Source organism: Brassica napus, chromosome A10 (genome assembly GCF_020379485.1).
Source record: "Brassica napus cultivar Da-Ae chromosome A10, Da-Ae, whole genome shotgun sequence".
Taxonomy (NCBI): Eukaryota; Viridiplantae; Streptophyta; class Magnoliopsida; order Brassicales; family Brassicaceae; genus Brassica; species Brassica napus.
In genome coordinates, this window is record NC_063443.1 from 18,443,375 (window position 1) to 18,470,578 (window position 27,204).

General features: G+C 40.0%; 8 protein-coding genes across 11 annotated transcripts; 3 read left to right on the top strand and 5 right to left on the bottom strand.

Moving 5' to 3' along the window:
- The first annotated feature begins 427 nt into the window (after positions 1-427).
- On the top strand, positions 428-2,084 carry LOC106419372 (PHD finger protein ALFIN-LIKE 1). Its single transcript, XM_013860145.3, has 5 exons — positions 428-632; positions 716-748; positions 890-1,112; positions 1,434-1,554; positions 1,675-2,084. The coding sequence occupies exons 1-5, from the start codon at positions 539-541 to the stop codon at positions 1,924-1,926; spliced, it is 723 nt and encodes a 240-aa protein (XP_013715599.3). The 5' UTR covers positions 428-538; the 3' UTR covers positions 1,927-2,084.
- Positions 2,085-2,170: 86 nt separating this feature from the next.
- On the bottom strand, positions 2,171-8,843 carry LOC106419370. 2 transcript variants are annotated; one of them, XM_048742599.1, is made up of 24 exons: positions 8,557-8,843; positions 8,332-8,447; positions 8,038-8,122; positions 7,866-7,919; positions 7,636-7,727; positions 7,452-7,555; positions 7,082-7,154; positions 6,276-6,705; positions 5,724-6,056; positions 5,449-5,649; positions 5,254-5,352; positions 5,096-5,168; positions 4,879-5,006; positions 4,516-4,786; positions 4,228-4,433; positions 4,016-4,140; positions 3,809-3,926; positions 3,574-3,629; positions 3,357-3,450; positions 3,107-3,281; positions 2,968-3,036; positions 2,774-2,877; positions 2,629-2,691; positions 2,171-2,515 (listed from the first exon to the last, which is right to left on the bottom strand). In XM_048742599.1, exons 1-24 carry the CDS (start codon positions 8,626-8,628, stop codon positions 2,408-2,410), a joined length of 3,249 nt encoding a protein of 1,082 aa, XP_048598556.1. In that variant the 5' UTR covers positions 8,629-8,843; the 3' UTR covers positions 2,171-2,407. The 2 variants fall into 2 exon arrangements, with proteins under 2 accessions (XP_048598556.1, XP_013715598.2); XM_013860144.3 differs by having other exon boundaries at positions 7,082-7,157.
- Positions 8,844-9,069: 226 nt separating this feature from the next.
- Positions 9,070-10,601, top strand: LOC106419458 (trihelix transcription factor ASIL2). The gene is made up of 2 exons (XM_013860245.3): positions 9,070-10,030; positions 10,321-10,601. Exons 1-2 carry the CDS (start codon positions 9,290-9,292, stop codon positions 10,342-10,344), a joined length of 765 nt encoding a protein of 254 aa, XP_013715699.2. The 5' UTR covers positions 9,070-9,289; the 3' UTR covers positions 10,345-10,601.
- Positions 10,602-10,676: 75 nt separating this feature from the next.
- Positions 10,677-13,170, bottom strand: LOC106419456 (sorting and assembly machinery component 50 homolog B-like). Its single transcript, XM_013860244.3, has 4 exons — positions 12,608-13,170; positions 11,720-12,205; positions 11,114-11,617; positions 10,677-11,029 (listed from the first exon to the last, which is right to left on the bottom strand). The coding sequence occupies exons 1-4, from the start codon at positions 13,109-13,111 to the stop codon at positions 10,943-10,945; spliced, it is 1,581 nt and encodes a 526-aa protein (XP_013715698.2). The 5' UTR covers positions 13,112-13,170; the 3' UTR covers positions 10,677-10,942.
- Positions 13,171-13,405: 235 nt separating this feature from the next.
- Positions 13,406-15,575, top strand: LOC106419197 (mitotic spindle checkpoint protein BUBR1-like). The gene is made up of 5 exons (XM_013859955.3): positions 13,406-13,597; positions 13,700-13,844; positions 14,097-14,254; positions 14,363-14,447; positions 14,519-15,575. The coding sequence occupies exons 1-5, from the start codon at positions 13,500-13,502 to the stop codon at positions 15,392-15,394; spliced, it is 1,362 nt and encodes a 453-aa protein (XP_013715409.2). The 5' UTR covers positions 13,406-13,499; the 3' UTR covers positions 15,395-15,575.
- Positions 15,576-15,661: 86 nt separating this feature from the next.
- Positions 15,662-16,559, bottom strand: LOC106419266 (non-classical arabinogalactan protein 30-like). The gene has a single exon (XM_013860023.3). The coding sequence runs from the start codon at positions 16,377-16,379 to the stop codon at positions 15,822-15,824; it is 558 nt and encodes a 185-aa protein (XP_013715477.2). The 5' UTR covers positions 16,380-16,559; the 3' UTR covers positions 15,662-15,821.
- A 163-nt stretch (positions 16,560-16,722) lies between these two features.
- On the bottom strand, positions 16,723-22,111 carry LOC106419222 (sister chromatid cohesion 1 protein 1). Of its 3 annotated transcripts, XM_048742601.1 has the most exons (22): positions 21,624-22,104; positions 21,310-21,539; positions 21,108-21,185; positions 20,848-20,916; positions 20,710-20,768; positions 20,560-20,604; positions 20,432-20,451; positions 20,272-20,348; positions 20,056-20,176; positions 19,556-19,610; positions 19,385-19,463; positions 19,103-19,215; positions 18,746-18,843; positions 18,525-18,674; positions 18,288-18,441; positions 18,124-18,206; positions 17,860-18,031; positions 17,692-17,770; positions 17,433-17,572; positions 17,248-17,332; positions 17,058-17,170; positions 16,723-16,954 (listed from the first exon to the last, which is right to left on the bottom strand). In XM_048742601.1, the coding sequence occupies exons 3-22, from the start codon at positions 21,158-21,160 to the stop codon at positions 16,872-16,874; spliced, it is 1,848 nt and encodes a 615-aa protein (XP_048598558.1). In that variant the 5' UTR covers positions 21,161-21,185; positions 21,310-21,539; positions 21,624-22,104; the 3' UTR covers positions 16,723-16,871. The 3 variants fall into 3 exon arrangements, with proteins under 3 accessions (XP_048598558.1, XP_048598557.1, XP_013715434.2); XM_048742600.1 differs by having other exon boundaries at positions 20,560-20,768; positions 21,310-22,111; XM_013859980.3 differs by lacking the exons at positions 21,310-21,539; positions 21,624-22,104 and having other exon boundaries at positions 21,108-21,255.
- Positions 22,112-22,677: 566 nt separating this feature from the next.
- On the bottom strand, positions 22,678-25,698 carry LOC106419215 (DEAD-box ATP-dependent RNA helicase 18). The gene is made up of 11 exons (XM_013859973.3): positions 25,389-25,698; positions 24,817-25,053; positions 24,501-24,740; positions 24,351-24,430; positions 24,183-24,288; positions 23,983-24,096; positions 23,795-23,893; positions 23,624-23,713; positions 23,435-23,541; positions 23,181-23,327; positions 22,678-23,093 (listed from the first exon to the last, which is right to left on the bottom strand). Exons 1-11 carry the CDS (start codon positions 25,665-25,667, stop codon positions 22,805-22,807), a joined length of 1,788 nt encoding a protein of 595 aa, XP_013715427.2. The 5' UTR covers positions 25,668-25,698; the 3' UTR covers positions 22,678-22,804.
- Positions 25,699-27,204: the final 1,506 nt, after the last annotated feature.

Sequence of the window (27,204 nt, forward strand, 5' to 3'; positions counted from 1 at the left end):
GAATTAAATAGTCTACTGAGCAAAAATAATACTCTCTTTATTGCTAAATGATGCATTTTTTTGTGTGTGTTTCACACATATTAATATATTTATAAAATTGATTATAAATATACTATTTTATGTTTTAGCTATTTTTATAAGTTTAAACCAAAAATATTAAACACATGTAATTATTTTATTGAAATTTCCAATTTACCATTATTATCTACAAAAAGTTGAGGGAGTAATAATGATTAACAACAGTCTTCTATTTAAGTACAGACTTCAATTAAGGTAATTGCACAAGGGAATTGCCCCAGTTTTAGAGCCCATGTAAATCTAGGCCTTGGGTTCTAATCTACTCGCTATTGTTCTTACAGATTAGTATGGGCCAGGCCCATGAAAATAGTCTTAATAAATGGGCCTTGGGTTCTAATCTACTCGCTATTGTTCTTCTTCTTATTACATCTCTCTCTAGAGTCTACATGTCTTGACGCATAGTGTTGTTTTGAAAACCATTGATGCTGACTTCAATCCATCTTTAGCACCACTGATCAAAATGGCTGGCGAGTCCTCTAATCCTGGCACCGTCGAAGAGATCTTCAAGGATTTTAGAGGTCGTCGCTCTGCTTTTCTTCGAGCTCTCTCCGTAGGTAGTAGACACACAACCTCTCATTCTCTCTAGATACTTCTTTTTGGCGATTTATTTTACGCAGTTTCTTTCCTTTTTTAACAGATGTTGACAAGTTCTACTCTTTATGCAATCCTGGTAAGTATGTATTTGTTTTTAATGTTAAAGCTTCATAAAAAGATGAACTTTTTTTCTGCTCTGTTTCACTTGTTCTTGAGAGATTTGGTCTTCATGGTTCACCATTGTGGCTTTTATGTGTTGAACGTTTTGCTTTTGTAGAAATGGAGAATCTGTGTTTGTATGGACACCCGAATGGGACGTGGGAAGTGAATCTTCCAGCGGAGGAAGTGCCTCCTGAGCTTCCAGAGCCAGCGCTTGGAATCAATTTCGCAAGAGATGGCATGCAGCGTCAAGATTGGCTCTCCTTAGTTGCTGTCCACAGTGATTGTTGGTTGCTCTCTGTTTCCTCCTACTTTGGCGCTCGGCTTAGTCGCAATGAGAAGTATGTGACTTCCTTTTTACACATTGTTTCTTGATTAGTGAGGTATTCTCATGTTTGAACAATTATCAGTGAGAAGACAAGAATGTTCTGTAGGATGAAATATATAAACCTTTTGTGACAGTAGTCAAGTTTGTAAGGAATAATACATGTACTAGTTTGCTTTCCTTTTTTAGATTATGTTCCTTATGAACATTTAAGATGGCATGATGTTTGATATTCACTATTTTACATATCCCAATAGCTTGTGAATGTAGCATGCTGCTCTGAGTTTTATGCTGCTATGTCTATGAGCTTATGTTTTATTCTCTATTCGATGATTAGGAATCGCCTATTCAGTCTGATCAACGATCTTCCAACTCTCTTTGAAGTAGTGACCGGTAGGAAGACCATCAAAGATAAACCAAGCATGGATCATGAGAGCAAATACCAAAACGGCTTAAAGGTATATAAATTAACTCTCCAACAGCTAAGCTTGTTACTGTTAATAACCTGAAAGGCTGAAAGAGACTTTTTTCCACAAAGAAAGAGAAAAGGGCTTAGGAATCTTTTTGGTTTGGTGTAGAGATCAATTGAAGGAGAGATGAAGATCACAAGGAAGTTAATGGAAGAGAGCTGCGAAGACGAAGAAGACGAGCATGGAGATACACTATGTGGAAGCTGTGGAGGACACTACCTAAACGTCGAGTTCTGGATATGTTGTGATGTATGTGAACGTTGGTACCATGGAAAGTGTGTGAAGATAACACCAGCCAAAGCAGAGAGCATGAAGCAGTACAAATGCCCTTCTTGCTGCACTAAGAAAGGAAGACAGTGAGTGATGGTAAAGTTCTGTGTTGTTGACAGTGAGTCGATATAGAGAGACATCAGCCGGTTCATCAACTTTTGATCAGTGATACCTTTATTCCCTTGTGTTGTATGTGTATCAACTCTAATTTGATCGTTTAAATGAGTAATCATAGATTTTGGTTTTAAGAGACGAACTACAATTTAATTACACACAATGGTCTCTCTCCTAAATTTTTCATAAAAGCGATGAAACATAGTAAAAAACTTTGAAAGACGGTCACAACAGCCTCTTATAAAGAAGGGAAACAGAAGATCAAATCAGCTCGCAAGCAACTTCTCAAGTTTAACATGGTTGCTCTCTGTGGTCAATCTATTTTACAGATTTGATTGTTAAAAAAATAAATATGAAATAGAGTTTTCACCTGTGGGAAACATAATTTATGTACGCACGAAGATTGTGACAATGACTACGTAAACATGCACATGAAGCAAACAGTGTGGCAGCTTTCTCAAATGTTCCACCATTTTCGCTTCTCCATTTGTTTAGCGAGTTCATGTGCCATGGATGCAAAGTTCTCAGCACCGTCTTGGAGCTCAGCTGTTCGTTGGCTGATCCTCTGGTATTATAAAGGCAAATAAAATATGTTTCGTAGTTAGGATCAATGTGTTATACAGCTTCGCAACATGTAAGGTCGAATGAAGATGAAAACTCTGCTGCATAAGTTATTACCTCGAGTTTTTCTCCGCGCTCAAGAAGTTTGTCCTTTGCTTGTGAAGCTATTGCTGAGGTTTCCTGAAAAAAATTACCCAACCATGTTAAGAATAGAAGCCAAACTTCTCTTATGGGTATATAGTCGCATTGGTTTTTGACTCACCCCTGCTTTTCTGTACTTGGCCTTTATTTCATCAACTGTTCTTGTTTTGGGTTGTGCATCGCTGGATGCACCGTCGAACAGTCTTTCCTTATCTGTTCTTTTGTCTGCAAAATAAACTTTAGATTCAACTGGTGCGTTCGTAACGATAATAAACACATGCAATAATAAAACTTGAGGCAATCTGATATGTTTACCTTTCTTTTCCTTTTTGTCTTTCCCGGTTGAAGGTAATATGTTCGTAGGTTCATCTATCTCGATGTCATCTACACAAAAGCAATTTTCAGTCACAGGCCAGAAACAGAAGATGAGTAACTTGGTGTAAATATTACAAACCTATGTTTAGCTCGATAATCTTCTCATCGTCACCACCAATAGCAGAAGGCTTTAGGTATGGTGGACTAGAAAAGATGTTCCCCAGGTGGGAGAAATCTTGTACTTGCTCCACCTTCTGTTCATTGCTTGATCTGAAGCCTTTGATAATACCACTTAGGAATTTGGGAGTGCCATCCTGTGATTACAGAAACTTTATAGCAAAATCATGGAGCTTATGAAAAAAGGGTTCACATGTGAAAACAGAACATACGTTGTTTTTCTTATGGACAGGGAAATGGCTAAAGGTAGCGTCAGCAGCGGCTGCAAGGACTTTGTCATGAAGCATAGGTAAAGACTCCGGAAGTCTGAGATGAATACAAAGCTAGGTATTAGTAAGTTTAACTGTTACTTTGCTAGCTAATCATGAAAAATTAATAGTTCTATTCATTGAGAAAATATGTATGGGACAGAAGACAGTCATCCAGTACCTGAATCCGTTTGCGTGGGCCAGAAACGAAAGGATGGCAACTTCACAACCATTCACCTGTAAATTTAGCTTTTAGTCCTAAACGTATCCGATATTAAATATTCTCTCATAGTATTAATACATGCTAACTTATAAATCAAGATCTAACTTCACAATTAATACATTGCATTCAAAACTCAAACCTATAAAGGCCCATACAAAATTGGTTAACATGCAAGTATATTAAGAAGTCTCACCAGTAAGACATGGCCGAAATCATCCGAACATACTGTCTTCTCCATGTTAGGCTTAAAGTTCCAACTAAGAAGTGACAGCAAAGAGCTCTCTCCTGCAACTTCAAGATTCGGAAACGATCTGTTCATATAACCAAACTAGCTGATTACTCTGAGCAATTTAAGGATCATCTATAACGGTATACTTGTGGTAGCCAATTAGAACATCACCTTATCTCAATATGCCCTGTTTTGTAAAGCAATAGTACTGCACATTCCCTTCCATCCTTTTTCAGGGTCCCCATCCAGCAACACGTCCTTGGAAGATTTACCTCCATAATGCTCTCAAGACTTCCCTAGGTATTGAAAGCAAGTCCTTGTTATCAGAAAACACCAGCAAGATATTTTAGGAATCACAAATCAAGATAGATCCTCTAATATACCTGAGATAAAGACTTTAAAGAATACAAGCGCAGTGCATCCTCAGAACACATGAGAAATAATGAATTCTCAAATATCTGATCAACAAATTTTGTTTCTGTGACAGCGTTATGTTCACCAGCTGGTGAATGACTCTCACTTGCATTGATCATATGAGATTTTTTCTCATGTTTTTCGCTGGGCATCTCAGAGTTTTCATAGCAGTTCTCTGCAAAATACAATTTTCTATATATTTACTAGATGCGTAAGCGTAAGAAACACAGAGTTTTATGTTGTATAAGAAAATATACCTATAATGTGCATACGAATCGCAGTTGGATTCTTCAGAGGTTTCAAGCATGAGGCGAGCATTTTCCCACTATTGCCATCGAAAAGAATGGTCTGCCCATCCTTGGTCATTGCACACAAAATTAAATCATCAAGAGCTTCGGAGCTTATGGAGTTCTGATCAGTAGGAACTGGCGAGGATTTTACACAGAGTGACTCGATCGGGGAACCGGTGTCAGATAAGCTATTTGTAACGAAAATTACTGATGGCGCACCAATGTCGAGCATTGCAACCTGAAATATGAAATGAAAAGTAGAAATATGAAATGAAAAGTAGAGCGGCTATACGCGGAGACTTGGAAGTTAGAAAAATGTTAAATCCTTACTCTGCCACATTTAAATCCCACAGCAAGCCTTCTTGTAGACTGTACAAATCGTAGGGTGCAAACTGGGGAACTCAGGAAGGAGTACGCAGCCAGCCATTGAGGTCCATCTTCTTGATGTAAATGGTGAGCTACAAGTAATGAGCCTACAGTATGAGTTAAAACAGAAAGAAAAATTGTAGAGTCAACGTTATAAAGATTCGCTGTGCAAGTCCCAAACCTTTTTTGTCAGTGTTGGTAACAACTTCCAAAGTGCCTCCACTTTTATGGCCGATCAGCTTGAATAGGCGAACCTACAGAGCCAGAAAAGTGAGAGAAAATCAGGTATAAACTAAAAGCTGGAATCAAGAAAGTATCAACAGAAACAGGTATTCTTACCATTCCACTTTCGTTACCAACAGCCAAACAAGAAGTCTTAGGACAGAAGGAAATTGCTGTTACTGATGCATCTACTCCAGTTATGTCAATACCATTTGCCTGATCATTGGTAAAGGATGAACTAATTGGCTGAAGGAAAAATTCTTAACAAATTCAAGATAAACGTCAAAAGAAGGAAAGTTACAGCCTCCATACATTTGGCTTCAAGTCGTAAATGAGAGACAGACATGGATAGGTTGCATCCCATATTCGCACAGACCCATCTTGATATCCTGCTATGTACAGTCTCTCAAGCTTGTAGTCATCAAGGTGGCTTGGAACACCACCTGTTAGAGGCCATTGTGCACTTTCTCCAGATGGAGTACGTGGCGTTCGAGATTTTGCAGCTACGACTATCTATCAAGAATAAGATATAAATTAACAGCCTCACATTAGGAAGTAAGAACTTGGGAAATTTGTGAAGGGATTACCTCGGATAAAGCCAGTGACGGCTTGTCATTCACATTTAATGCAGCAAACACTGCTACTGTCATCCGTGGATCCATCGTCGGTACAACCATCGGATATGGCAGCGGAGAAGCAGAACTATTATTCTCTTTTTGAGACATCAGAGAGGCCAGAGAGGTATCATCATACGCTTGCAATTGTCCTGGATTTGTCAGCAGGAATAAAAACACCCCACTTTGCCTTGAACTAGCAATTGGAGACAATACCATATCAGCAAATGAACCACTAAGGGTCAAGTCCACACGGCCAACACATTTCAGACCTCCCAAACCAGAAGACCAATCAAGAGCCAACATCTGCATAAGATCAGTAAAAAGACATCATATTAGGATATAAGTTTGCATATGCAAGGTAAGAATTCATTTCTGGGTTTCTCTTGTACCACCAAAAATGCAACATGTTTAGAAAAAAAAAGTCCTTCAATGTTTTTATTTAGACAGATGATCAATTTATATTTCCCTTAAGTGCAACAATCTGGGACTATGAAACTTTTAAACACAGTGCTGCGTTCTTACCGTGAGTACTTCATCAGAGCCAATGATATCACCACCATAGATAAAGAGCTTTCCACCACAATTCTTGCGAGTCACATCCAAACACCAATGCATAACAATGACAGGAAGTCTTTTCTCAGCTGAAGACAACTGTAACTTAACAGCATGATTAGATGTCTTTCCCTTTTGCCCCTCAGAAAAGTCCCAAAATAATATATCTCCATCCACATAACCAACACCAAGAACTGAACCATCAGCTGATGCCCAACACAGAGAACTTATCTCTTTCCCATCTAGTTCAAGATCAGAAAGCTCATCGTGTGAGGCTTCCAGAGAATCATTGGCTGTCTTACCCTCCGTAGGTAGATCTTTGTTCCCTCGAACTAAAACCACACGATCTTCTGATGCATCCCAAAGAAAAAGTAATCCATTTGAAAATGCAATCAACAATCTGCAGGATAATTCTTTAAAATTCATTATAAAGTTAATCATAAGAAGATGGTCTTCTAGCTTATTATTGCTAATAAGACACTGCAATAGCATAGCAAAAAGAAGGTAGAAATGAAAATGCTTTTTTTATTTCTTCCAGCTACAATACTTTCAGATGGTATTCTAATTTAAACATTAACGGTAGGGGAGATGGGAGCAGGAAAATAAAGTATTGATCGAGGCAGTAAGAACAGACCAGCTTATTTGGTACTTAAATATGTGATTTTACAAATACTAGGACAAGCTCAAAGAGTCAGATTCAGAGCAGAAATGCATTCCAATATTCCATCTACAGGTCACAAGAATAACTACACAAAACAACATAAATTTGTTCTCACCTAGTTCCCCTTGAAGAAGGCTGAGAAAGAAGTCCAACAACAGGATAGTCAATAGGTGATGAAAGCCCTGCTGCTTCTGAAAAAAGAGAGAAATGGGAGAAAATACGTTGAAAGAAGAATTAAAATGCAACATGGAAGGTCTTTTGTGTTTGCATCTAATTCGAAATAGCACGAGGATATGGTACTAAACTTTATACGAAAACGGTAACCAGGCAATAATTTACTGTGCCAATAGTTAGGTGAAGGCATATATATATAGACATTAACTAAGAAACTAACTAATAACTCCATCCAGAAAACTAAAACTTTCTAAACTTAATAAAGTTACTAGACACATTTGATCATCAGGTTGAAAAGAGATACACCATACCAGCTAAAGCATCAGTTGGAACATAATAAGGAAGCTGCACTAATTTTCCTTCATCAGCATTGTACTTTACAACAGACACCATACCGTACTCATCACCAACATACCTGTGAACGAGATAATAAAGTAGTTAACGACGCCGTAATAAGTGTTCATAGAATAGCATTGCTGCTAATTGTCATCTTACATGTAACCAGTGCCATGAAGGATTGAAAATGCAGTAATGTTCGACTCCCAAAGTAGGCTTGATGCTGTCTTTCTAAGATCCAAGTCCCAAACCTAATAAATAAAGAAATTTTTTGGATGCGCTCGATCAGATGGGTTGTTGAACAAAATGACGGAATGGACAATTACAAGTTGAGAGTGAAGACATCTCTGGATATTACAGAAATTTCAAACATCATACAGAAATGGTACCTCGATCTCGTTGTCATTTGAGATGCTGACCAGAAAGCCTTGGTTCTCAATGAACTAAAAAGAAACAGATACAATGTCAGATGGAGTTATAGATACTTGGGATCACAAAGTGGGAGGACTGCGATAATAGCCTCCCATCAAACTAAGAAGAGAGCAGAATATAACAACAAACCTCTAAGTTTTTGAAAGGTAACTGCTTAGGAGATGAAAGAATCGCCTCGATGTTATCACCACCAATCACTTTGATCCTTCCATCTCTGTTAAAGGTTTGCAAAAAAGAACAATAACTTTTAAGTTCAAATAAAACTAAACCAAAAGAGATGATTTTTTCTATCATACATAGGTATTGTAGTAACTATAATAACTAGAGAAAGAATCAATTAGCAAACTTTTAATAAGTAACCCCTGCATTTCAATCATAATGTTGAAGAAAACAAACTTTCTAAGCAGTAGCATGAACACTTACAGTGTTCCCACAGCCAAGAGGCATTGAATAGGGTCAAAAGCAAGAAGAGACGCCGTCGAAGGTATCCCGTAGTGGGAGACAATATGAGGATCCAAGTCTTCTGCTATCAAACATCCCTGCAAAGATAGTATATATGCGTGATGCATTTTATAAGGTTAAAAAACTATGAATCAAATCCTTTATTAGACTCTCTCTCTCTCTCTCTCTCTCTCTCTCAAGCAATACCCGTGGCGGAGGAGCTGGAGCAGGCTTCTGAGCAGCTCCAGAGGCTTTCTGCAGAAGTTTCTTGGCGAACATCGAGTCAAATCGATAAAAGATGAGCCGATCGCTCACTCTTTCGTCGGGGATTAGCTTGAGGGAGAGAAATTTCGAATCTCTCAATCGAGACGATGCATCAAACGGAGAAGGCGAGCTTGTGGAAAACGAATTGGTCGTGTGAGAAATTTTAATCGCAGAAGAGAAAGATTCGATTTGAGAGAGAAAGAGTCAGAGAGAAGAAGATGATGACCCGATTTGAATTTCAGAGTGATGCTGCCGTGCCGTCCGTGTTTTCTCAAACCGGTTTCCGGTTTGACCATAACATTCGGTTTGTGCGCTCGGTTTCCTGAAGAGTGATGAGTATACCTGTGACCATTGGGCCAACGACAAGGCCCACTAAGATAACTTTTCTCGTTCAATTAACATGAACCGGATTTGTTTCGGTTTAAGATAGAGAGATTTGGTTTGGTTTAACAACATTGAGAGAATAGACCGAACAGAACAGAACATAAAAAGGCAAAGGCAAAAGTCGCCGTTGGGACCAAACATAAACTGCCCATACGGTTGCTGACGTCACCGCCGGTCATCATGTCAAGCAAGCAATTATCCCATTCTCCAACTTTTCTTCTTTTTCGTTTCGTTTGTTTCTTCTCCTACTCTGTATTCTTTCTCCTCCGTTGCGCACTGTTAGAAGCAAAGAATGGAAACGACGACGACGCCTCCTCCTCCGGCAAAGCCTCAGCAACCACATTCCATTGTTTCTCATCGTCAGCCTTCGGGACGAGAAGACTGGTGGACCGAAGACGCGACTGCAACACTGCTTCAAGCGTGGGGGCATCGTTTCGTCAGACTCAATTTCGGGAATCTCCGGCAGAACGACTGGAAGGAAGTCGCCGGCGCCGTGAACTCGAGCCACTGTAGCGGTCGTCCGAAGACGGACACTCAGTGTAAGAGCCGGATCGATACGTTGAAGAAGAAGTACAAAGCGGAGAAGGCCAAGCTCTCTCCGTCGGCTTGGCGTTTCTTTGACCGCCTCGACGTCTTGATCGGTCCCGTCTCGAAGAAACCTGCGGAGGAAGTTGTCAAGTCAGAGGCTTTAAAGCCTTATCTGAGTTTAACTGGTAACAAGCATAGGGAAAGCTCTCGTGAAGATGATGAAGACGAGGCTGGGGACTGGGGCCTCGTCTCTAGGAAGTATCCTCGTGTGGAAGAGGGAGATCTGAGTGAAGAGTCGGCGTGTAAGGAACTAGCTAGAACAATTGTGAAGCTGGGGGAAGTTTACGAGAGAGTGGAAGGTAGGAAGCAGAAGATGATGATTGAACTGGAGAAGCAAAGAATGGAAGTTGTTAAGGAGCTAGAGTTAAAAAGAATTAATATGTTGATGGAGATGCAATTAGAGCTTGAGAAATCAAAAAACCGGAAACGTGAGAGGGTGGTTCAGGTAAGAACATAACTCCATGTTTCTATGCATCATTTCTCATCAGCAACATCTCATTGCATTTTGTGTGAAAAATGTCATGTTCTGTAATCAGACCTCTTGTGGAGCTTGTGGTTTGCACTTTAGGTAATAACTCTGTGTGTTCAAGTGTCTTAAGCAACCAAAAGTTCATTGATGTAGATTATTTTGATGAAGCTTAAAACTTACATGGTGAATACCAAATGAATCAATCAATGTTCCTATTATTCTGACAACACTCTTCCTGAATGTTTGAACTGTTGGTTATTGTACAGGCGAGTAGTGTGGTGAAGCAATGAAGATGTACTTAACTCTGCTTAGGCTATTTGCAAATTGGAGGAGGGGCCTGTTAGTATTGCTAATCTGTAGGATATAAGTTAAACAACTCGTTAGGAAGCCTTTTTGTCTTATCTTCTAGCATCATCGTAGGGTACATTAGTGTAATTGAGCAGACCACTCTTTTAAGTATCCTACAGAAACCAGGTATTTTTGTGAAGTTGTCATTGTATGTATGAATTTATGATCAATGGTTTGTGTGACCTTGTGAAATTGAAAACCAAAAGCTCCTAAAAGCCAAAATGTGATACGAGAAGCGGAAGCTTTAGCACTTCTCGATCTTAAAACGTTGTGGTTGCTCTAGAAAATACATGAGCTTAAATGTTAGTGTTCAAATTGTGTCACCATAATGAAACAAAACGTTATGTGTCAACTCTAGTCGAAACCCTTCTTATTCAAAGACGCATGAAAACAATAATCCCGGTTTTAAGTAAAAGTTTTGTCAAGAAATTTCCAAACCGACCAAAACCGACTTCTTTCTTCTTCCAGTTTCAATTCCAAACGGCGAACACGACACTGCGAGCAGCCACAGCCACGGATATGAAATCATCAAAGGTGGCATTAAGATGATGGTGTTGAGAATGTCAGGAAAAACCCAGATTTTGCTCTATCGTGTTCTTGTTTCTTCACTATGTGGCAGTAGTTAAGCTGCCATAAGAAATAACAAAGGGGACAATCAGTATCTGTTTAAAGGGTTTAATGATTCTTGATGAGAAGATAGAAATAACTAACCTCCATGCGAAATAAACTCGTTGGTAACACGATCCCTGCACCTACTGTGCTTCTGAATGTCTCCAGGAACTTGGGAGCAGTGAAGTTGCGATACTTGTTCCCTGATAACTCCGCCATGTTCCCAGCACATGCAAACACATGCCCGTGGATTCCTCTCTCCCTGAACCATCTCAACGGGAAATCAAAAGAAAGATCCGCAAATGCAGTGACCGCAACATCACCTCCCACAAAATCCCGCTCATATGTGTCACCACTCTTATCGTCTTCCACTTCCCTCCTTGGCTCGTTAGGACCCAGTCCCCTTGTCTTGAATCCCCATAACGCAGATGGTCCTCCCAAAGAACACACAGGTGATATGTTCCCACCCAAGAAGAACCTCTCCGACACAGAAGACGCTCTGCTCTTGTATCCGCTTCCCCATGGAAATGTGATTCCTCCAGATACACCAAAGTTTAGAGCAGAACGGTAAAAACCAAGTGGAACAGCATACTTAAGATCAATTTCCTGACAAGGGGTTAATAAAAACACATCTTATCAATCAAAGAGCTAATCAATCTTTCCATTTAGAGTCACAAAATGGCAAAAAGGATGTTCAGAATCCCAAACCTGACGCAAGAACCGAAGTGTACGACTATCAGGCACAAGACCACCTATCTGAGAAGTGGAGACGAAAGAGTATCCACGCGTTGGCCTCAAGGACGAGTTTCTCTCGTCAACTTTAAAAGTGTACTTCAGATCAGACACCAAACTATGCCCAATCTGTCTCCTTATCGTTCTTGACGCCATTTGCGTGGGATCAATCAAGTTACGCCACGCAAGCGTGTATCCCAGCTCATGGTTCTTGCTCAAGAGAACACCGAGGGAAACACCAAGAGCTCGTTCTCTGTAAGAAGAAAACTTAAGCCAATCTTGCGTGGAGAGGTAAAGACGCGAGGTAAACGGAGATGGACGTCCTCTGAGCCTAGGGAGATACAACCCCAAGCCAACCTCCCCAGAATTGTCACAGCCGTAAGCGAGAGAAGTGTCCCAGATATCTCCATGGCCGAAAATGTTCTTGTACTTCAATGAGCCTTCAAGGGTTGATGACCTAGCCTACACAGAACATCACACTCATTGATTCACCTAAGGCCAAAGACTCAATAACACAATCAATTCAAGAAAATGATAACCTAGCCTACAAAAGAACACCACACTCATGGATTCACCTATGGCAAAGACTTAGTAATACGAATCCATTCAAGGAAATGATGACACACTCATGGATTCTCACCTAAGGCAAAGACTCAATAACACAATCCATTCCAGAAAATGATGACCTAGCCTACAAAAGAACATCGCACTCATGGATTCACCCAAGGCAAAAGACTCAATAACACAATCCATTCAAGAAAATGATGACCTAGCTTACAAAAGAACATCACACTCATGGATTCACACCTAAGGCCAAAGACTCAATAACACGAATCAATTGAACAAAACGATGAAGCTGATTACCTGTGATTTCGTGGAGGTTACGATTTCAGCTGCGAGAGGGGATTGGCTCTCGACGACCTTGACAACCACATTGGTGGTATCAGGAAGCTCGGGAGGACCAGCGTCGAGCGTAATCTTGACCGAATCGAAGATATCGAGCGCGCGGAGATTGAAATTGGCGACATTAGCAGCTTCGAGAAGCTCCTGCAACGTGGTGGCTTGCCTCACACCTTCCACCTCGGCTTCGATCACGTGGTCCTTGGTCTTCTCGTTTCCCTTGACGATCACGTCGTGAACACGCACCGGAACCGGAGCCACTCCCATGCGACGGAAGAGATTCTGCGCGTTGGCTCGACTCGCGGCAGCGTCCTCTCGCGTTTGGGGTTTCGAAGCGGTAGCTTCGTCGTTATCGTCTTCTCCCTCGTAGTCATCTTCTTCTTCGATGTCTTCGAGTTCTTCTTCTCTTACTTCACCTTCATCGGGGGTGGTGAGATTCGGGTCGGGTTTATCCACCGGATTCGCCATGAGAAGAATAAGAAATCAACTGAGAGCTTTCGGCAAATCGGTGAATCAATTTGACGGCGTCCCAAAAAAAAAAGAGTGAATCGAATCCCTTGCTTACCCGGTTAGCTGATTTGGCCGGTTAGTTGGTTATTCCGGTTAAGGAGTTGGGCCGAATAGTTGATTAGGCTTACAGAAGAACACAGCAAAGCCTCTTTCTGGATCAGAATATGAAATTAAAATCCCTTGAGTGGGCCCATTAGATGATTAGGCCCGTTAGGTGATTAGAGAACAAAGCAAAGCCTCTTTCTGAATCAGAAGTAAACAAAAAGGTGGAATCTTTTTCAAATTCATCTCTCTCTTTAGCCTCCCTTCTTCGCTTTCATCAATTCGAGGAAGTGAGAACACAACAATGGCGAAGAACGAGAACGGCTACGAGAACTTGTTAGCTTCACTGATCGTGGACATCAAGTCATACTCTGGGAAAGACCATCTTCTTCCCTGGATCCGGTAATCTCATTTCTATTGTCTTCACAGTCTGTGTCTGAAGCATCCAAATAAAACCTAATTAGTTGAGTAATGTTTTGAATTGAATGGGTGAATCTAAAACAGAGGTATTAAGAAGATGAAAGAGAGCTTGCCGCCTCAGATACTGAACGAGAAGCTGCCTCGGTTTCTCCAGAAATGTGCTCAGTCGTTTGAGTCTGATAAGAGATATAGGAACGATTCTCGGTATATTCGTGTTTGGTTGCAGCTGGTAATCAACACTTTACCCCCCTTGATTTGGCACGTGGATCACTGTAAATGGTCTCATTACTAACCTGACTTGTAAAAATCAAAGCTTTGAAGAGATTAGAACCTAGAAATGCCTTTTTTTTTTTTACTTTGGGAAGCAACTAAATGATTTTGATTTGAATGGTCTGGAGTTGTTGTCTGGATGATTTTTTTCAGCGTAGATAATTTGTTGATTAGTGAAATTGTGGGTTGTAATGGGTGATTGTTTGGGTAGATGGACTTTGTAGATGATCCAAAAGCTTTGTTAAGGACTATGGAAGCAAACAGTATAGGGACCAAGAGGTCTTTGTTCTACCAGGCATATGCTCTCCACTATGAAAAGTTGAAGAGGTTCGAGGATGCTGAGAAAATGTACCGTCTTGGTGTCCAAAAGTAAGTACCCTTTGTAGTGTTTGGGATGCTTAAGATGAGTGAACCTCTCTATTAGTTTATAAAGGCATGATTAAGATTGATTGACTATGTACCTCTCTTATGCGCTAGCCTTGCGGAACCCATGGATGAGTTACAGAAGTCTTACTTGCAATTCCTTAGTCGCATGGAGAGGCACAAAAGGAAAAAGACACAGGTACCATTGTTTTGATTGTTCAAATCTTTGCATGTTCTCAAGATGTCTCAACTTGTGTTTCCTCTCTGCAGCGTCAAGAGCTAAAAGTGTCTGAAAAGCACCAGAAGGCTGAGAGGTCACAAAAGGAGCCTAGACTGGCCAGCAAGGATGATACACCAGTGTTGAATTTCGTTGATAAGGCCATTGTAGGAAAGCCTGAAGCAGAAAACGCTTGCCATCACGGTTTGGTGGATCCCACGATAAACATGAAAGAAGCCATGAACGCAATCAACAGCATGTTCAAAGAGCCTATTGAAACTGCTCCCCTTCAGAGAAAATCACAACAGAGAAGTCAAGACAAAGAGAATCAAGGCGGATTTGAAGTTTTCGTGGATAAGAATCAAGGCTCCTTTGAGATATTCGTTGATGATGAAAACGATGATGAGACTACGGATGAAAACGATGAGTCCGGAAAAGGTTTTGTCTTTCTCCAACCGAGAGACCATTCACCTGAAAGCTCTGAAGAAGCAGACAGAAACAACAGTCCTCCTCGAGCTAGGTTCAGAGAGGACACAGTTGTTCGTAGGTTTGTGGGTTCAACCATCTCCGAAGAGCCAGCAGTTGAAAATGTCTGCCACCATGGCCTTGTGGACCCTACGGTCAACCTCAAGGAAGCTATGGAGGACATAAACAATATGTTTGGCGAACCGATAGATTTTGTTAGACCCAACCGCTCTAAAAACAAGGGAAAAGCAGTAGTACAAGAGAAGAAACCAGATGCTGCTGCAGGTTTCTCAATACTTGAGGATGATGATGATGAAGCTGAGGAGGAACATCAAGAGACTAATGGGGTGACTCAGATATCGCCTAGAAAAGAAAACGAGCGTGATCTGTTTGAGCCAACAGTGTGCACAAAAGTAGCCTTGGATGAGATCAACAAATTGTTTGCAATGCCAATGGACTTCTAAGGAACAAAGTACTCTATGTTTACTCTCATAGAGGCAAAGTCTGTGGTTTGCGTTCTTGCTTTAATATACTTCTCTGTTGTGTAATGGTGAGAACCATTTGTTGTTGTTGTTTTACCTATGTTTGTCTTAAATTGAAGAAATGTTTTATTTTTTCTAAAAAAAAAATATTGTTAGTGCATGATCTTACACTCAGTTAACTCGATACAAACGAAAGACCTGATGTTCTTGTTTAATATTTTTTTTTGTGGTATGACTGATAGATTTAAATGATCTTGAACTGAGTATGCTCGATTCAAAGGAGTCCCATTACAATATTACACAACACATAACTCATCTTACAAACAATTGGCAAACCATAAAAAAAAGGGAAACATTTTTCTTATATAATTAGTATATTATGATGATCTTCAAAACACACAAACTCGAATCAGTAAGTAGGAGGTGGTGCAGTAGTAGCGGGACAATGATCAGGACGGAAAGCCAATGGACCAGCGGCGTAAACTACAGCTTCATAGTTCTTCCACTTGAGCCTCTTCTCTTCATAACGTAGGGAAGCACCGTCCAGAGCATTGTTAATGTTGGAGAAGAGATTGCAGTCCTCACGAGGTGAAGAGACGAGTTTGGCACGGCAAGCGTGGAGAGGATGGTCTAAGAAATGTGGAGTCATTTTCAAACCTTTGAGCTCACCGTAGAAATGGCCGTACGAATCGGTCTGAAAGACTTTGTAGAAGCTCACTTGCTGCCTGTGGTTCTTGCAAATGATGCTGATTTTGGCTCCGGCTATGGCTTCTGCTCCGCCCAACGACCATGACCCGTACTTGTCGCAGGATTGACAGTACACCATTCCTTCTACCGCCGCTTCCACGGTTTTCACGGCGGGGTATACGGTGGTTGGAGGAGGAGTAGGAGGAGAGTAACCACTGGCCAAAGTCGCCGCGGCAATGAGGATGACGAGAACGGAGAAGGACAAAGGTCGTGCGTCCATGTTTCTTGTCTCTTGGAAAATGTAATATGTATCCACAGTTTCTTGTGATTCAGAGGAGAGAAATGCCCGTATATATAGAAAGATATAAAGACTGGTGTTTTTTATAATTATTTGTGTAATTAATTCACAAAAAAATTGTAAGCCGACATTGTATTAGACGTGAGTGCTACTAATTGAGGAGATTGCATGTCTTGTAATGAAATGGGGGCAATGCGGCTTCGTACGTGACTGCCATTATCTTTGTCAACGGTGTATAAATTAAAGTATTAACTCGCCTAATCTCTATTCCCTATCTTCTTAATAGAGACCTCATTAATATATAAACCGGGAAAGAAAAATGAAGTAACCAGGGGAAAAGATCTTATAAAATTAATTAGATTAAGTCTCATGAAAAGTATTAAGCCGTTATAATTTCTAAAGTCTATGGGACTCCTCTCTCTTTGCTTAAATATGAAAAGAAAATAACCTTTTTATCTCAAAGCATCAAAGCCTTTACATATTGGGTCCTCGTGCAATGAGAATGTCCCCATAAGGCTGTGTTTGCTCCACCTTTATGACTCCGCGAGTGGCTAGCACTGGAAACATAACACCATTTATAACTCAGCTGAACTTTCAGGGATGCCGTGCTATGGTTTTAAATTATGTAACTAGAATGGAAGTTGTATATATAGTAAGTACCACAGGATTGGTAGAAGAGTTGAGCTGCAGCGTTTCTTTTCATTCCAATAGCGAGCTTGTTAAGAGATTCCACTTGAGGAGCTCCAGGTGTTTCAAAGTGCGTCTTGAGGTGACTGTGTTTGGATTTATACATCTCATCACCATTGTCACTGAATATATAGATTTATCAAATAATGCTGAATCTCTTTACCTTTTGATGCTATCAGTTATCTTCTCGTCTGTGTGAGTGGTCACTGGCTTTTGAGTTTGTGTAGGTCCAGTCTCAGCTAGTACTTCTATGAAAGAGATTGCATAGAGAGAACCCAAGTCAAGATTTATAGTTTGATGTTTTTAAAAGCTGTACGATCAAGAGACAATGGGAAAAACGCTTTTTACCGTTATCAGCTGTGAATCCCTTTTCAGGTATCATTGAAAACTCAAAGTCATAAGCACGGTGCTCCCACGTTCTGTCTTCCGCTACTGGTTCGAGTCCTCTTCTTGGTGACGAATGTTGCCTTTTTCTGTTGAGCCTGCGACTGTTTTCAGTAACCAGAAGAAGAATTAATTAGTGTTCCTCTTCCTATATTGCAAAAACCTGTTTGTGGCCGCTACTGGATTTAGTATCAGGAAAAAAGACATAGATGTTGTTCTTGACCTGTTAGAGTTGATCTCTATGTTAATGGAAGCTGCCCCACGTGCTGATGGTGTGCTAGGCATGGATCTCACATCATCTCCTGGAGTTTCCAAGGAAAACAAAAAAAAATAACGTTACAACTGCAAGCTATAAACTGGTGACTGAATAAAAAAGAGAGAAGCTTTTAACCAGAATAGAGAGGTGTAACGCTAATATCAGCAGCAGCCTGGTTATTATTCTCAGCGCTTGCTCGAGATCGAGCCATCAGGCCTTCTATAGAACCATCTTTCTCAGCAAGAACGTTCCGAAGTCTTTCTGCGGGACTGCCAAGATTTTGGAAGCTTGTCTCAGTGCCCTGATGCTGCATACATCAACACACAGTAAGAGAGGATATGATATTTGTGCCTTTCTTTTATTGTTACTTAAATGAAATGATATGCTTCAACGCCTTACATGGTCTGTTTGATGGTGGTCTTGCATTCTCTCCTGGCCAAACCCTGGAGAATGCTCCGCCGAGAGATCAGGGCGTCCAGTTTCTGCATCGGCATTACCAAATGTCAGAATCATTTCAACAAGGAGAAAACTATAGAGCAACAATTATGGATAGAGAGAGAGACCAGATGTAGAGGTTTGAAGAGGCTGAGTGCATTTTGACCAAAGCTCCATGAGCTGAGGTGGGTAAGAACCGTCCACATGCTCTTCAAAGAGTTGTGTAACTGGCAGCTTCATACGTTTTGTAACCTCAATACTTGGGCTAGCGGGTCCTCGAGCCTAAAATATAAAATGTAGGTGTTAGGCCAACATGAGCATCAGTTATTAAACTAAAGGCGAAGGCGGCGTTCACTAATTTGTACCTTTCTCTTTTTTCCCCTCAAGAGAATGTGAGATGTATCCTGGAGCCATGACTGGTATTGATTACCAGCGATAATAGTCTGCTCACAATCCATGGCTGAAGTAGCTGTCCTTCTTGCTCTTCTTTTTGTTGGCCGTGGTACATCTTGGTCCTACATGCAAAAGAAAATCCAATTCCATTTGTTTTCTCACGAGATGAAAGTATCCTAGTGAGAGAAAATACCTCTCTGTCCGGTATGTTTTGTTCCGCCGTCTGCTCAGCAAATGCATCCCTACCGTTCTCTTGTTGCTCCTGGCGCTGAGGGCTTGTGGGATTGCCTCCTACATATAGCTACAGGTTAGTAAATTTGTTCTTTTCTGTTTATGAAGCTCAGTCTTTTGTCAAGGCTATTACAGAAGTACATTCCCTTATCAGATTCATGATTACTATACTAGAGGTTCGCTCAAACCATTGCTATTGGATTCTAAACTAAGCACAATTTAAAAATAGAAAGCAATTTCACCTTTGACTCAACTTCATAACTCATTCAGTAACCATATCTCGCCATTATAGAATTAAAGGAGTGACATAACTAGTTACCTTCAGGAAAATCATGATGACGAGGTGGTGATGGGATCAGAGTTGGAGGTATTTGCGAGCCTTCTCTTGGATTGAAGTTCAACTGAGTTTCATCATCTCCTTCGATGTCAAATCTGAGAGGCCATTAGAAAGCAAAAAAAGGAAAATTTAAAACAGAAATGAACAGATAATCACTAACATAAATAGTGGAACGCTACAAACCTCTAACTTGAACAAATTGTGGAACTGGTATAATATCTGTGAATCAAAGAACAAAGGTAGACAGTGGGATTGAAAACTAACCTTTCAAAGCGATCATACGTCTCAGTATTAGTCTGGTATGAAGCATGATACTCGAAGAGTGTGATATTCTCGGCAGCAGCTGAGAACGTTACAGAAATTGACAAACGCATTCACTAAATAAGTTAAAACCCATGTCGTATATTCATGAAAGCTAGGTCTCAGGATACAAACCTTGATGGAGATCCTCTTGCTCGGGGATATCGTTGACATTGGGTTCATCTAACCGCTGCAAAGAGATAAAGCCACACAATGAATTAGCTAAACCGAAGATGCACATGAATATTCATTGGTTGACAAGAAGATGAACACTACGATCTATATTCACACTATCAATTACATTTTGTGTTTGTCCTTTTCCACAATCCATAGGTTTTTATTCACGTTTCACAAAGAATTTTCCATCGAAGAACTCATGCGGGGTCTAGAATGAGGCAACTAAATAGTATCACATGAATGAGTTAGACCAAGTCTTCAGAGATGCACTTTATGCGCCAACTTATTTCCTCCATATAATGAATAATAACCCAAAAAGAGTTCTTTTTATATCTTCATAGCTCAATCTTTTAATAAGGGAGTATATATTGATAATGATTGAGAGACGTAAAAGGAAAATAAACAGCCACAATCATCTAAATCTCGGAGACAAAAGGGAATGGGGGTTTATAGTTTACCATGGAGATATAAGACTGCTGAAAATCCATGAAATTGGGGAATTTGGGTAACTGACTACGAGTCTGTTCGAAATCCCCAAAATCAGCTTCGTCCTTGTCAGGCAACGTAACAGCCTCTTTCCTGCAAACAATAAAAAACCCAATCCATTTATATTCTTCAGATTCTTCCAATAGCATAACGGCCGCAAAAGGAAGAAGAAGAGATACAAGAATGACCTGGCGTGGGTTCGTCCTTTAGGTAGTAAAGTAGGATCCGGAGCAGCTTTTGTGCGCCAAGCTCCATTAATTTCTACCTGAGAATATAAAACTCAGAATCCACAAACAAACCCAAATAAGGAAATATCAATTTTGACGGGGAAAAAGTGCGATTGATTACCAGAAGGCGAGTGACGTCATCTGACAAAATCAATGGAAAAACCCCAGAAAACATCAATACGAGAGGAGAAAGAAGCTAATAATAACACAAGTAGTGTGATCGAGAATTGATTGAATCAGAAAATTTACCGAATAGGAGCTTTACTTTCCTCTCGTAAACGATGACAACCCCACCTAACGAAACGAAGACACTGAGACTCATCAAACCCAGAATATGAATAACAGAAACAAACAAAAACAAAAACAAAAAGTCCGATGAGCGTAGATTGTTGTTAATACCCATCAAAATCCCAGAGAGTCTGAGAGCCATTGGAACCGACGGGTTGAGAATCTCTTCGCTGTGAGCAACAAAAACAAATCAACGCTCGTCTTTTCATGGATTAAACAGAAAATAGACGAACAGAGATCATCGCTCACCAGATTTGAATGATGTCGAGCTTGTTCAGCTTCTTCCGATTGATCTTCGCGTGCAACGTAGCCGCCATCCTTGAAGGAACAAACAAAAACAGAGGTTAGAGATTACACTGATGAACAGCGAGATCAAACAATGGAAACGAGAGAAGCGATTTGAAGCATGAACAAACGCTTGATCGGGAACGAAGAAGCTCCTCCCATGGCGATTTTTTTGAAAACAAATGGAAACAAAACGTTTAACAGATAGAGAGCTTGCGACTCACCATATCTGACCTAACGGAGCTTTTCGAGCTAGAAGCTGATGAGAGTAAAACATCCTTCGTCACCTCACGAGAATACTCCTACCCAGAAACAGAGAGAATCGAGTCGTAAGAAAAAAAAGAAGAATCTGCGTTTATAATGTGTAAAGCTGTATGTATATATTTATGAATCCGCCATGAGAGTATAAGAAGAGAAAAAGCTCACAGTGATCAGGAGGGAGAGGGAGCATGCACGGAGCATTTTGCTAACGTTACGGTGCTGTGTAGGAAAGTATCACTAGTAACCCTATCGTGTTTTGACACGTATGAAGTATGTAAATGACCGCATGTGACGCTAGAGGAAATGGAATTCGGTTAACCGTAGCTGGACCCCACACTGTCGCTATCAAGCTCTGCAGCCTCAAGTCCCCAATTTGCTCTACACTGCCTCCCGTTCTACGATGCGAAAAAACAACACGTAGTTTAATCTAGAAAAAAGAAATAGAAAACGGACGAGTGTTTATCCACGGCCGTCCTTACCTCTCTCCGTAGCTTTGCATCGGATAATCAAATGCACGGAAGATTATCATGTCGGAGTTAAACCAAAACGGCGCCGTTAAGGTCTTCTTCGTCGGGCGGAATCTTCGAATCGGCTTTGACTTCTCTCCGGTCACCGGACAAACCCTAGGAGCACGAAAAAAGACTATTACCATCCTTAGTGCTCTCGTATCCTCCTCCGCCATTCATTTGGCAACACCATCAACGGACATTCTTTAACCGCCCCTTACACTCCTTCTTCCGATTGAAGATTGTACATCGCCGCCGTGGCTTGACCTAGGCGACGCCTTGAGCCACTATCAGTACGTTCGAATTTTCCCGCTTCAGTTTTCTAATTTTTTTTGGACAGAAGAAACAAAACAAACATAGAGCCCATTACCCCGTTATTAATGGGCCCGTGAATGCAATTTTTTTTGTAAAACCGATTTGTAATTTTAATTAAGACCGTTGATATTACTTAGATCATATCTTGACCGTCAATTGCTTAGTAGGAAAAAAAGAAAAGTTTGTATTGAATTACAACCGTTGATATTATTTAGATCATATCTTGACGGTCAACTGCTTAGTAGGAAAAAGAGAAGAAAAGTGTGTAGACTTCATCACGACCGTTAACATCCACCTGATGAATATATCTTGACCGTCAATTGTTGGTAGGCAAAATAGAAAAGACCAAACGGGTAGTAGAGGTGACCTACTGAAAGATGCTTAACAAATAACAAGGATATGCATCTGCTCACGCCCTAAATGAAAGATGTTCAGCTGGAGAAGCTTTGACCCAAGTTTACTACAACAGACAGGACTCACTCAGATTGTTGGATAGCAGGTAGAAGATCACAATGTCTTGGCCGGTGAATAGAGCACATGAGACAGAGTCTCAGCTACCTGGATGAGTTCGACTGTTATTCTAGCACCACTATTGCAGCCAATGATGAGATCTCCCAGGACAGTTCATCTGATACTTGTCCTTCCTTTGTCTTCCTCCTCCTTACTCAACACATTGTAGAGCTGATCATAACCAAATATGAAAATATGAAAATCAAGATGCAAAAACACTTTCTTATATATAAGAGATACTTGTACTACTATTAATTATGTCCTGGGACGAAAAAAAGGGAGATGTTTTTGCTCAAAACTCTAAAAGTTTTGTGTTTCTTCTCATGAGATTAAAAGTCATCAGCTCCTGTAAGTTTAGCAAAATCATCTTCTTCAATTGAACCTTTCTTCAGTTTCTTCAGTAACCGGTAATCTCGAGCCATCTCTTCTTCATCTTCAGCTGTTTGGATGGTTTGTCTTTGCTTTCCTGTTAGCTTTCTTTTCTTAGAATCTGCCGTAGCAGAAGAAGCATTAACCGCCTTTTTCGAGTTTTTCTTGTCTCTCTCTCTTTTCTTATCTTCCAGCTTCTCTTTCTTTGCTTGTAAGTTTTGCTTTCTTTGCTTCTCCTTAGACTTGTCCCTGCGTTTTATTCAAAAAAACAATTCAGCAAAATTAACACTCGCAAAGAACACTAGGCCTAAGGACATGAGCAGCAACAAAACATACTTGAATTTTATATCTTCAAACTTGAGGACGCCTTCAACGGGTGAGAAACCCTCACTGGACAGTCTTTTTTGTTTCACTTCAGACATTGATGGAACATGTAAGAGTCCATATCCCATGGCTAACTTTCCGATTTCAAGGCTTTGCCATCTGTAAGTTACGAGAAAAAAAAGAGAGGAACCCTTTTAGCTACCAAACTTGGAGGAAAAAAGAGAGAATACATTTGCAAACAACAACTAGTATTAAACAATATGGACCTTAAAATGTAAGAGCATTCATGCTCCTTATAACCATGGACAAAGGAAACAAATGCCCTTTTTCCCTTCTCATACACTGCCCGGTCCTTCATGGCTAGTGAACGTATCTGAATACATTGTAGCAATTACTCAAACACTGTGACCAACCGAGAGAGACAGATGCATGTGGGGTTTGGTTTAGTTTCTTACAATCGGGATGACATCGGATGCTTCCTCAGAACATTTTTTCTCTTGACAAAAGACTCCTCTTCTCCGCATAAACTCTACATAGTCTTCTTCCTACACACACATGCAAGTAGATTTTTCAGCTTTTCTTGCTCTGCTATTTAAGGAGAACATAAAAAGTGGTTAAAGCAAAACCTCAGGCAGTAGAAAAACAATGGACCTTCCTTCTTTTCCCAATCTTGCAGTTCTGCCAACCCTATGGTTGAACATCTTTGGGTCTTGTGGTGGATCATACTGCATGAACATTACAAATTCCAACCTGTGAACCCTGAATATTGCAACAACTATGGCAAAATAATGGAAACAAGCATCGTTCAATATACCTGAACTACGTAATCAATGCCTGGAATGTCAAGTCCACGTGCAGCGACATCAGTGCACAAAAGGACACCGCTTGATGCTTTAGTAAACGAAGCCAACGCCTTGTCTCTTGCATTCTAAAGTATATTCCATCAAAACATTTAATATAACATAAGGAAATGTGCCAGAGATATGATATGTAAAACATATCATGGTAGCTTACCTGCTTCTTATCCCCATGGATAGGAATTAAAGAAATGGACTTCAGGGCAGGGATTTTTGAAAGAACGAGTCCCCAGTAATCAACACAAGCACAAGTCATGAAGTAGCTGCAGAGATTCTATAAGGATGCTTCATTTTATAAGTCTGTGTGAAATGCTTTTTAACTTACACTATAAGCTTTTTGTTTTTATTCCGGACGAGGAGATCCACTAGTTGTGATGATTTCTTATCTGCCTCGCATACCAAATACTGCAGAGACAATGGAGAAATAAAACCTCTTAAAGTATGAAAATGGCAATGCAGAGGCATGTGATTATACCTCAAGGTGCAGACCAAAAGGTATTTTCGAGTTCGTCAATGATGCCGACTTTGACTCAGCTCGAACTTCGACTCTCACAGGGTTCCTAAGCCCAGCCTTGGCCATCTCCTCGACGCCTTCTGTCTGTGTAGCTGAAAAGAGGCCAGTCCTACGTTGCTTTGGCAAGCGAGATATAATGCTGTTCACCTGCTTCTGGAATCCCATCTCCAAAAGCCTATCTGCCTCATCTAAGATAAGTATCTACATATGCAAACATTTTCTAAGTTGTTTAGACATCTTAACCAGTCTAGATAACCCCAAGACTGAAGAAAACTACCTCAAGATTTCTGAAATCAAGAATATCCATTCGTTCCATTATATCAGAGAGCCTCCCAGGCGTGCCGATTAAGAGATTGCATCCTTCTTCTTCTATAATCTTCATGTCAGCTCTCACATCTCGGCCTCCAACAAGCAGCACAGAGTTCACATTTGGTAGAGTCGAAACAAAGGGCTGCGCCACGTTATATATCTGCGTTGATAGCTCTCTCGTTGGCGATATAATCACCCCCATAACCTGTAAAATTTTATCTCAATAATATGCATCAAACCTAAAACCATAAATCAAATGTTTATATGAAAACCAAATAATCCTTGAAACTATTAAAAATCCTTGAAGAAAATTCTAACTAACTAAGATAATTAATAAAATAAACAAGATAACTAAAATATAAAATGAATCATATTTATCTTAATGCTACACTGCATCAAGTTCACAATTTAAAAAAAAACAAAGATTAAAACTTTATCACAAAATAAAAGACCCTCTAAAATTACAAACCACATAAACTACTATTTACTGTAATAATCTAATTTCCAGATTGGTCGGAATGTTCCTGCTAATTCTCGTACCTGGTGAGGTTTCGGCGGGTAAGAAGTGGAACGACGGAGAATCTCTACTAAAGGGAGGACGAAAGCCAGGGTTTTTCCAGAACCGGTGGCGGCGTCGACGGCGACATCCTTATGGCTGCAGAGTAAAGGGATCGTCGCGGCCTGAACCGGAGTACAGAACTCGAAACCGGGGGGTCCGGACCGGAGAAGCGCCTCGATGATATCTTCGGATAGTGGAGGTTTTAGGTCGGAGAAACGCGTCTCCGTCAACGCTTCGTTAGTGTTCGGCGATGGATCCATTGACGGCCGCTGCTGTGTTCTCGTCGCTCGCTCCCGCAAGATTTTTGAAGTGAACCTTTTTATAAGTGTGGAGAAAATCGCAGCGTGTTGATTGTTTCGGTTTGGTTTTGGATTTTGCCGACCCAGGATTAGATACTGGACCGGTTTAACAAATCGGCCCGAGCTTCTTCGAAAGCCCGCTAGTAAAATAGGTGATTCCGGCCAATTTGTTTAAAGTCTCTCTCTCTCGGCCCATTTGAATGATGTATGTACGTACGTATGTTAGTTAGCATAATTGCATGTGTAGGTAGATTTGCTGGAACGTCAAAGGTCCCGTAATTAACCCGAGTTATCAGAAGAAAAACTAAGAACCGACTCTTAAATAAGAGATATAAGAGCCGACTCTTAACCGAAAAATGTAAAAAAAAAAACAAAAATATCAAATCACGAGTTAAGAACCTCAAATTAAAAGTTCGGGTTAATCATGCTTCTAGGTTATTAATAAACCGATGTTCCTATTATTTTTTTAATTTTCTTACACCTATGCATCATTATATAATTTTATTTTTTTATTATTGTATGGTGTAAACTAGTTCTACATTTACAACATCTTTCATGCCAATACTATCTCCAACTACTGAACTACATTTTTACCCCAAAAAAAATAAACTACTGAACTACATACATAGTTACGTACTGCTTATTACAGCATTTTATCACAACGAATAGTTTTGTTGCAACATTGTGAAATCTCCGATACTTTACGTTCAATTATCTTAAATAAATTATATCATCTGGAAATTTAAACATCTGGTATAAAAAAAATTGAAACATTGACCACTGGGTCATGGTTTTTCTAGAAATCCCCACTAGGAGCTATTGTAGTATTATACGAGGATATAACGATAATTAGTGACGATTTTGTGATTTATAATATAAGTGGTTATAGTTTTTTCTATTATTTGATTTTGTACAATTTTAAAAAGAAAATGAATGAATAGAGCTATTAAAGACCGGCATATGGGTTCGTTCGTTGTATCATATCCCACTAGGAGCATAAAAACTAGCAAATTGCAACGCGTTTCCAGCTAGATTTTTATTGCATGCCCTTTTAGACTTTTTCACATAATAAAATTTTGAATCAAACGAATTAAAATAAGCCCACAAACTAAAAAAACAGTAGACCATTTGAATAAAATAATATACCCACTAGGTTAGTTGGTTATAAATTATAATTAACTGAGAAAACAAAACGGAATAAAATAAGATAATCCACCACTTGATCAAAACTAGTAGCCAATGGAACTCAAGTAGGCAATAGTTTAAGCACGTCTGTTTTTGCTTTAGGTCTAGAAAATTATTTATTTATGTAACTGCACATGCTAATCAGGTCTAACTAATATTTCCTGTTCTGCAATCTCTTCAATGTAAACAATTGTTTTCTTCTTAAATAATATGGTTCAGCTAAATATACGGTACATTCATGTATACAAACTTATGAGAATAACATTGATTCCTAGTTCAGAACATCGGCTTTAAATTATACTGTTCTGTATCT

Bases quoted from the DNA above. Each gene is read 5' to 3' on its own strand.
- LOC106419372 (XM_013860145.3), top strand. From the start codon at position 539: ATGGCTGGCGAGTCCTCTAATCCTGGCACCGTCGAAGAGATCTTCAAG. The intron at 633-715 runs GTAGTAGACACA...CTTTTTTAACAG, and splicing joins TCTTCGAGCTCTCTCCGTAG to ATGTTGACAAGTTCTACTCT. The intron at 1,555-1,674 runs GTATATAAATTA...GGTTTGGTGTAG, and splicing joins AATACCAAAACGGCTTAAAG to AGATCAATTGAAGGAGAGAT.
- LOC106419370 (XM_013860144.3), bottom strand. From the start codon at position 8,628: ATGTTCGCCAAGAAACTTCTGCAGAAAGCCTCTGGAGCTGCTCAGAAG. The intron at 3,451-3,573 runs GTACTGGATGAC...TATTCATCTCAG, and splicing joins GCCCACGCAAACGGATTCAG to ACTTCCGGAGTCTTTACCTA. The intron at 2,692-2,773 runs GTGAGTCAAAAA...AATTTTTTTCAG, and splicing joins CCAAGTACAGAAAAGCAGGG to GAAACCTCAGCAATAGCTTC.
- LOC106419458 (XM_013860245.3), top strand. From the start codon at position 9,290: ATGGAAACGACGACGACGCCTCCTCCTCCGGCAAAGCCTCAGCAACCA. The intron at 10,031-10,320 runs GTAAGAACATAA...GTTATTGTACAG, and splicing joins AACGTGAGAGGGTGGTTCAG to GCGAGTAGTGTGGTGAAGCA.
- LOC106419456 (XM_013860244.3), bottom strand. From the start codon at position 13,111: ATGGCGAATCCGGTGGATAAACCCGACCCGAATCTCACCACCCCCGAT. The intron at 11,618-11,719 runs GTTTGGGATTCT...ACCCCTTGTCAG, and splicing joins CACTTCGGTTCTTGCGTCAG to GAAATTGATCTTAAGTATGC. The intron at 11,030-11,113 runs GTTAGTTATTTC...TTCTTATGGCAG, and splicing joins CGAGTTTATTTCGCATGGAG to CTTAACTACTGCCACATAGT.
- LOC106419197 (XM_013859955.3), top strand. From the start codon at position 13,500: ATGGCGAAGAACGAGAACGGCTACGAGAACTTGTTAGCTTCACTGATC. The intron at 13,598-13,699 runs GTAATCTCATTT...AATCTAAAACAG, and splicing joins CATCTTCTTCCCTGGATCCG to AGGTATTAAGAAGATGAAAG. The intron at 14,255-14,362 runs GTAAGTACCCTT...CTTATGCGCTAG, and splicing joins TACCGTCTTGGTGTCCAAAA to CCTTGCGGAACCCATGGATG.
- LOC106419266 (XM_013860023.3), bottom strand. From the start codon at position 16,379: ATGGACGCACGACCTTTGTCCTTCTCCGTTCTCGTCATCCTCATTGCC.
- LOC106419222 (XM_048742600.1), bottom strand. From the start codon at position 21,160: ATGTTTTACTCTCATCAGCTTCTAGCTCGAAAAGCTCCGTTAGGTCAG. The intron at 20,452-20,559 runs GTAAATTTTCTG...TGATTTTGTCAG, and splicing joins GAAAGTAAAGCTCCTATTCG to ATGACGTCACTCGCCTTCTG. The intron at 17,333-17,432 runs GTAAAAAGCGTT...TCTCTTTCATAG, and splicing joins GGGATTCACAGCTGATAACG to AAGTACTAGCTGAGACTGGA.
- LOC106419215 (XM_013859973.3), bottom strand. From the start codon at position 25,667: ATGGATCCATCGCCGAACACTAACGAAGCGTTGACGGAGACGCGTTTC. The intron at 25,054-25,388 runs GTACGAGAATTA...AAAATTTTACAG, and splicing joins ACCCGCCGAAACCTCACCAG to GTTATGGGGGTGATTATATC. The intron at 23,542-23,623 runs GTAAGAAACTAA...CAATGTATTCAG, and splicing joins CATCCGATGTCATCCCGATT to ATACGTTCACTAGCCATGAA.